We start from the raw sequence: 8,851 nt of genomic DNA, 5'->3' as shown, positions 1-8,851 counted from the left end.
AAATGAAAGTCCATGTGTGTCCAGTTTATTAGTTGGCTAGGCTTAACAAAAAGTTTCTCAAGTTTATGAACAATAAAAAGTCTGTATATAAAATGACAAGATCCATTTATTAATAACACAATGTCCATCTATTTCACATGATTTGTGTGATTAAACTGAACATTTGAAAAAGTTTCTCAAGATTATGAAGAACAAAAGGTCCGTATATAGCATGAAAGTATCCATTTGCTAATAACACAATGTCCATATATTTACAAAACAAGGTTTGTCGATATGATACACATAAATATCCGCACAAGTTAATTGCAAAGTTTGCACAACATAAACTCCATAAATAACAACATAAATTTTATAAACAACATCTACACCAGAACATTTATATCAGTTGCAAAAAAATATGTATCAGAAACAATAAAAAATCCATAAATAATAACTTATTTTCATTAAATGAACGTGAATGCGTACATTATGATTAGATAAAACTGATGTAGCTCAAACTCTCTCTATATCCTTTTTGACAAAATAAAACTGATAATGACAAATGCAGCACTTGATCCATTCTTTCCACACTATGGTGGATCGTTTCAAGAAGCTGGTTGGTGTGAGAGAAATGTAATCGGACGAATGCCTGATCGTCTTCTCCATACCCATCTAGATAAAAGTGGATCGCCTACTTATACTTGTTGAACGAAAAAGTTCAAATGAGAGAAAGAAGGAAGAAGGAGGAAGAAGAAGAAAGGAAATAGAGAAGCATGATGGGGGGAAAATAAATTTGGTTATTGCATCAGTGTTGAAAAAGGAAGAGAGAGAAGGAAGAGGGAGGAAGAACAGAGGAAAAAGAAAAAATTTTCATTCAATAGCTGGTTATGGGAGGGACAAATTGATCATTTCACTAGAAAATATAATTGCAAATGGGGCCTTTAAGCTCTCAAAATAATTTCAGAATCTATTAGGCCTTATCTGCAAAATTCTTGCTTTTTAGGGCCCTTAGTGCCATTCCCCTTAAAAAAAAAGCAACATGAGGGTATTATTTGCATAGTTTCCACTATGTCAATACTCATTCTTGTTATAATTGCTCCAAACATAAAAAAAATACATTCCAACAAATTATTATGTATTTATATTTTATTTATCAGGGTCATTACAATATAGGTGTTAATTTAAACTTGATGAACGTTATAAATATTGTACGCTAGTTATCACATATTGCAATCCCCATATACTTAATTACATTAAACAGAGGCAAATACAATCTCACAGGTTCTATAAATAGCTCAGGCTTAATTACATTATCACAATCATCTCCTCCTCCATGATAAAAACATCGTCAATCTATTTATGTTACTATAATTTTAGTTCTATCATAATTACTATTTTAAAAAATATTAATTTTTTTTACCAAATAATCCATCACCTCCTGGCCTCGTCATCACTCCAACACTGTGGTGGTGGCTACATCGTCCAACTGCACAAGTATAAGAAAAATTACAATATCAAAATCATCAATTTATAATAAATATTTACCAAAACAAAGAATGAGTCTCACGTGCAGAAAAATATACAGCTTGCATGTGTAGACATTTCGTTTTCATACTATAGTTCCAAAACTTGTGTATCTCTTTTTTTTCCCCCAACCCAGACCCAAAAGTTATATATCAACTCCATCTTTTTGAAAAGAATTAGGGTGACGAAGGATATGGTACATGCAAAAGTTCAAAACAAATAAGAATTTTAATAGATGTACAATTCCTATATTTTTAAGTCAAGAACATCATGCAAGGAAAAAGAAAATAGATTACCAAAAAAATAAAAAAAAATAGGAATGATGTTATTATGTGAAATATGGGTAGGTGTGGATGGCATAAATATGCGTACTTCTTGTAGTAGTGCTTAGAGGCAGTGCTTTGAAGAGCAGCGAGTGTGGTTTCAGAGAACATGGGGCAATCCGCAACTTCAAGAAATTGCAGCTTTGGAAGTTGGTTGTTGTAGAACCCTTCCTCTTGGATTTCAACTTCACAATTAAAAAGTCCCTCTACCTGAGAGCACTCTCTTATTATCAGAGTTTCCAACTGCCGAAGATGTTGAGTGGAGGGTAGAGAGGGGAAGAGCCACTTCAACTTTCTGCATTTAATGACATAAAGCCAATGAAGTAGTGGGAAGCAGAAGGAAGAAGAGGAAGCATTTGGAAAGTGAGGCTCTGATGACATTATTTCCTCCAACTCTTCACATTCATCAATGTATAGATGCCACAAACATGGTAGGCTTTTGATGACAGTGCTGGGGAAGATACACTTCAATTTCTTGCATCCATTCACATGTAACTCTGAAAGATTTTGGAAGCTAATGAAAGTGGGACCCTCCCATACACACAAGAAGTTACCTGAATCCCTCAAACTCAATCTTTCTACTCTTGAGATCATCAAGACTATCCCTTTTTCATCATTTTGATATAATTGTTTTTCTACATCTGCTATGGTTTGTAAATCTGAATTTTTTGTCGAAGCTTGGGGAAACTGCAACTTCAATAAAGAAAGATAAATAATTTATTCATATCAATGAAATTTAATACTTACAGTTTTCATTTATACTTGGATTTAATAAATAAAAAACTAAATATATTGAAAATAGAAATTCAAGAACATCGAGCAAATTTTATATATACATATATTCAAATGCATGTTTATATCAATGTATGATTACATGGCAAACAAAGATCAACTTATGATTATTTTATCTTACTATAAACTAACTTTTTATCAAAATATTTTGTGAATGATAGACCGTGCACTGCACACAATTGTTCTTTCCTTGTCAATATTTTGATATAGTTCTACATGAAAGTTTAGGATACTGAATTCTCATGGGTGAATATTTGAGGGCCAAAAATTCCCTTTAACCCATTTATATATATGTAGTTGCAGCTAGAAAAGTGATGTATATGATTCTAATCTATATATTATTCTATTTCATTTTAAAGATTCTAATTGACATCATATAGAATATTTATTCGTACCAATATTGTTCCCATTTGTTGAAGAGTCAATCCCAAACTTGAATCAAGAAATTTTGGGCAATTCCATATGCTGATGTCGCTCAGTTGCACCTGAATTTGCATTCCTTGACAAACACTGATGAGATTTGGCAAATTCTCAAGCTTGATCTTCCTCAAGCTTGAAAGCACAATTTTTTCATCATAGTTGGCATCATCTTCATTACTATATCCAAAAATCACTTCCAAGTCCTCACAATCAGATAAGGTTAGGGAACTCAATTTGGGAAGGCTGTTATCAACAATGGTGCTTATTGAGAATAAAAACTTCAACTTTTTGCATTGAATCATTTCTAAGGCATGCAGATATTGGAAGCTCAAAACTTGTGTGGGAACAAGACCTCCAAGCATTTGTTGTTCGGATCTCAACATTTCTAAGCCGTTGGTTCCTTCTTGGTTGTCATCACCCATGACTTGAAACTCGTGATCAACTCTAGAACTTTGAATATCAACTTCTCCAACATTTAGAATAGTGGGTGATAGATTGAGAGCTTCATTTCTATTTAATTGGCTTGTTTTCAACACATACTTTTTTACAAGCCCCTGCATATAACAAAGAGGTTAAAGTAGATGGGAAAGTATATATTATAAGTTCCTTCAAAAGATAAGGAAAAGAAAAGGAGATCAAATTAACCAATGTTTTTGTATGCAAGAATATAAGATGTGTCCTTAATTGTCTTTTGCGTATTTATTAAACTTAAATGTGGTTGTTAAAACAAAGAAATATATAATACATTGCACACATGAAAGTTTTCTGCTCTCCAGCTTCTGTTGTTAGAACTTAGGACTATCATTGACGATGACTGTCACATAAAAATAATATTATAGGAACAATTCACGTCCGTCGTAAAATAGTCTCTAATTGATAAACTCAACCTTTTGTATAGTAGGATGCAAAATATATGCAAAAAGAAAAGAAAAATTATGTGAAATAGGAACATAAAAAGAACTACATACAAAGAAATATTGTATTAACATATATATATATATATATATATATGTATGTATGTATCTATGTATCTAGTGCATATGCATGTGAAGAGAATTATATATGGTAAGACTTATGGAGTTAGCTTTATATATTAAATATATATACTTTCTTCCAATCAAATTGTGACAAGTAGATCTTAATATGTTAATAAAATTAATAATAAGAATTTATTATAGAATAAATAATTTATAAAAAATTCACATGTCTTGATTTTATTGGAAACAAGCACATTAAATATATAAGGCTAAATATAGAAGTTTTCCCAATTATATATATATATATATATATTGTATTATACTTTTTAAATTTTTTTTAATAATAAAAAACGTAAAATAATATAAAAAGTGAAATCTCATGCATATATGTGTGTGGGGGTATATTGGTTTCGAGAAAAAATAATCAAAAATATATAAAAATGTATATTTTCAGTATATTTTCTTACATATTCCATAAATGAATTCAATATAAATTAAATGAATGAATTTTACTAAAAATATATGATGACTCATATTTTCATAGCATATAAAATAATAAAAAGTTGTTTTCAAATCTCAATTTCTTATTCACATCTCAATAATTTAATCAACTTCATTACTGATCTCTCTCTTCTCTTCTCTTTCTCACAATCTCACCTTCATCTTCTTCCTCCCTCACAAGACTCTCTCTGACACACACATGCTGACTACTGTGATCTTTTTCTATTTCTCCCTTAGTGCTATCTATGAAGGGATGAGCCCCTCCCACCTATACAATGTGGGTCCGCCACTATATTCACCAAGCATCAATTGAATTAATATTGCAAAATAAAACATATATAGGCAAGTTTTGCAGCATGGAAAATGAAGCATTGAGAACTGCAAGTGTAGAATATTAATTACTTACCTCTTCTGTCCAATCAATAGCTGCACTTATCATTGGCATGAATTTTGGGCATTCACGAACATACACTCTGCAAAACCCTGGGTGCAACTTAAACCCATGGCAGGAATTAACAAGTCTTGGAAGCTTGTCAAGTGTTATATAGTTCAAGTTTGGGAACACAATCTCCCTTTCACAGTCAATGTCATGATCTTCAATATTAGAGCATCTAAAAATTTCTTCCAGTTGAAAAGAATCTGATATAGTTAGAGCTCGTAGCTGTGGAAGTACTGTGGTCGCAGCATTGTTAATCGTGAAAGATAAAATGAATTTCAACTTGTTGCACTTTTTGATTTCCAATTTCTCCAATTTTGGCAGATAGGTTTCAGTTGTGGATAGATTATTCTCAGTTCCTTCATTCCCGAAAAAAAATTGATTCCAACTCCTCACAATCAAATATGGTTACAGAAGTTAATTCTGGAAGACTTGGACAGAGATGAGCAAAGAAGACAAATTTCAATCTTGAACATTTTTGCAAATTTAATTTTTTAAGGTATTGAAATGTTGGAATTTGTTCTTCAACCCTAGTTTGAAAGTGGAAAATGGACTCTACTCCACAGTTACGAAGTTCAATCTTTTCGATAGCTGCCAATGGCTTGTATTCTTTCTCATTCCTCAATTGATGGCCCTTAAGTTCCTACAATTCCTTTGCGAAAGAGAAAGAGAGAGAAGAGAAGAGAAGAAAAATGAAAATCATTAACATATTTCCTAAAATATCATTAATCAGGATTTATTGAAAATTTATTGTCCATGTAATATTATTGAATATATACTTAGTCTATTAATTTTTAGGAAAATTAAACAATTAAAGAACGCAACCACATACACAAGAAAATGGAGTCCACAATGAAGTTAAGGAAACATTATGATGATTGGCCCATAGGAGTGAATATTCATTGTGGGCCGTAGAAATGATAAATAAATAGAATGATCAAATATCAAATAACAAAATATAATTGATCCTTGCATTTAAATATTTTGCAATGAGTGGAGTACGTACGGCAACAAATTGTGGCGCAAAAATATTAAAGAATGTTAGGCGAGACGCAAAAGCACAATTGCTTATTTCTATTAACATTTTTTTTTGGGATGTAAGCACAATTATTAAAAAACCTATCAATAGTTTAAGAAATAATGAAAATATCAATGTATGTCCATTGTTGACATTACTGCATTTTTATTTTAAATAATATATGGAGCACTATTAACTCAGAAGCATAATGAGATTAAAATAAAATAAAATAAAATCACGTATGACATTAGGTATTTTCTAGACAAGGAAATAGGAAGCTTTTAAAGAATGCATATTCATGCATCATTTTATTATTTCATTTTTTATTTTAAATAAAAAAATGGGAATAAATATTTACTAAGTAGTTGAACTGCATCATCTCTCAATATGTATTCATATGAGCACTACTTGCTAGTTCACATATGCTAAAAAAAATTTAATGATGTGAACAAAGAATTTTTTTTTTTAAAAGAAAAATTAGCATCGGAGAGCAAATGCATACCATATTTGGACAATTCTTCCGGTCTATTTTCTTCATAGATGGGAACCTGAGATGGTAGTTTTCTGAGCAAATTCCCACAAGATTTGGGAGTCTTTGTAGTGTGAGAAATTCCAAAAGAGGAAGCACTATTTGAGTCTCAATTTGATTATACATAGCTTGTTCTACACCTCCATTTTCACCAAACACAAATTTCATATGAGGAGCATTACTTATGAATAGACCTTGCAATTGTACAAACCTTTGAACCAAAAAGATCATTGGGCATACAGATTCGAATTTGCCACAATCACGAATGGATATATTTTTCAGTTTTAGGATTCTGAAACTCTCCCATGCATCACCACCTCCCTCTCCCTCAAATACATGCTTCAATTCATGGCAGTCTTCTATTTGGAGCTCCTCTAGGGATAATAGAGTACAAACAGCAGAGATAGGGAAGAGTGATATCAACATTGGACATTTGGAAATGTTGACAAACTTAAGATTTCTCAAGTTGCAATAAATAGGGAATATGTGGAGCAATTGAGGGCAATTGAATATACTTAGACTTTCTAGCTTTTGAAACATGCTAACAAGAGAAGGACCACGACATAATTGTTTTAGATTAAACATATCCCTTAGTTTCAACTCATCCAATTTTGGCACAACCATATCTTCTTGAAGAGTAGTTTCATCAATGATGCATTTTATCTCCGAACAATATTGAAGATGGAGTTTAGTTAACTCATTCATGCCTCCCATATCTAGAACCATATCAGGAATGAAGCTTTTGCAGCCTCCCTGGAGCTCATAAAATTGAATTGCAGTAGCTTTTTGTACTAGATCCTTGATTATTGCACCTGACAGAAATATTTAGATGATGCAAGTGTAAAGGTCTTGTGCCTTTGTTCCAAAATTGAAAGTCTCTGCCAAAATGATGCCCCATTAGTTCTAACTTGTACCTTCTCAATTTTGTCAAAGCAGTGGTATGCACAAAGTATTCATAGCAACTTGCATTTTCTGGATGTAGAAAATGTGGATAAACATACAACTCCTCTAGTTGTGAACACCTTCCTAGTACTTCATAACAACACTCAACTATTGTACACATAGATAAGTCCAGCAACTTTAGCTTCTTTAACTTTTCAATTCCACTTGGTAGTTTTTCAAATGTACTACCATGCAAGTCAAGAATTTCAAGTCTTGTAAAGCTTACCACATAAGAGATGTCACCTAAATCCCAATTTTGCAACCTCAGAGTTTGAAGATTACGCAATTGCTGGATTGATTCAGGCTTTACCCTCAACAAGATATCATTTGAATGATATTCATTAATAATAGCCACAATCTTGAGTCTTTTCACACCTTCAAATGATGCATGTGATAAATCTAAGGTTTTTCTTAAATCTAACAATAGAATGTCGAGCTTTGGAGCATCCAATTGAGAAGGGAATTCAAGTAATTCATCAGTGTGATGCCATGAAGTTACTGCATAGCAATCTTTTACCACTTCACCATCAAGAAATTCATTTAGCTCTTTTGCATAGTTTACATTAATGACATGATCCTCTTTATTAGATGCTATCAATAAAACTGTTTCCCGAACCAAGTCATGCATTATCACATACTCTTTTGATTCGAGGTTTGAAGAGTGCATCAATAGTGAGGAGTCAATGAGATTATTTATTATTACTCTAACTTGGTTCCTTGCTATTTTGAATGAGTCTCCATCTCTAGCGAGGCCCAACCCTACTCCATATCTAAAAAGATCTTCAATGGCAATGTTATGGTCTTCAGGAAACATAGCACATAATGACAACAACAACTTAGCTTTTGACAATTTCAAATAATTATAGCTCAATTCTAGGCAAGCATAAGCTGTACTCACACCATCATCCTCATCTATTAGTTTTGAATGCCTCAACTGGTGCAACGCAACATTCATCTCATCAAGTCCTTTTCCTTTCAAGGATGCCCCTACTGCCACAATTGCAATTGGTAGTCCTTTGCATTCCTTAGCAACTTCATGCGCCACAACTTCCTTAGCACTGTCATCTACTTTAGCATGAGTCTTAAACAAAGTCCAAGATTCTTCAACTGTTAACAAATCCAGTGGAATCATTAAGCAATCCACCAATGGACAATCGATCCTTAGACTTTTATGGTGTGTGGTTAGGAGAACTTTGCACCTTTCTGGATGATTTCTCGTAAAGGGATTTCCAATATTCTCAAGATTCAAATTATCCCATACATCATCCAATATAATCAAAATCCGTTCCTCTAAATTTTTTAATCACATAGCAATCCTATTTGCCCTTCCCTCTTCAGATTTTTCTTCTAGACAGAGTCCTAAGAAGTCGGCAATTTGATCTTGAATGTTTTTGACATTCAGTGTTTGAG

At 32.4% G+C, this 8,851-nt stretch overlaps 1 protein-coding gene across 1 annotated transcript; it reads right to left on the bottom strand.

Annotated features, from left to right (window-relative positions):
• Positions 1-1,247: 1,247 nt before the first annotated feature.
• LOC129317507 (probable disease resistance protein At4g27220) lies at positions 1,248-8,573 on the bottom strand. The gene is made up of 6 exons (XM_054961821.1): positions 7,668-8,573; positions 6,473-7,252; positions 4,923-5,177; positions 3,014-3,592; positions 1,876-2,513; positions 1,248-1,465 (listed from the first exon to the last, which is right to left on the bottom strand). Exons 1-6 carry the CDS (start codon positions 8,571-8,573, stop codon positions 1,453-1,455), a joined length of 3,171 nt encoding a protein of 1,056 aa, XP_054817796.1. The 3' UTR covers positions 1,248-1,452.
• Between the last annotated feature and the right edge of the window lie 278 nt (positions 8,574-8,851).

This window comes from Prosopis cineraria, unplaced genomic scaffold (assembly GCF_029017545.1).
Source record: "Prosopis cineraria cultivar Desert tree isolate PC_DT_omini unplaced genomic scaffold, ASM2901754v1 PC8, whole genome shotgun sequence".
Classification (NCBI taxonomy): domain Eukaryota; kingdom Viridiplantae; phylum Streptophyta; class Magnoliopsida; order Fabales; family Fabaceae; genus Prosopis; species Prosopis cineraria.
This window is presented reverse-complemented; position numbering and strand designations above follow the sequence as displayed.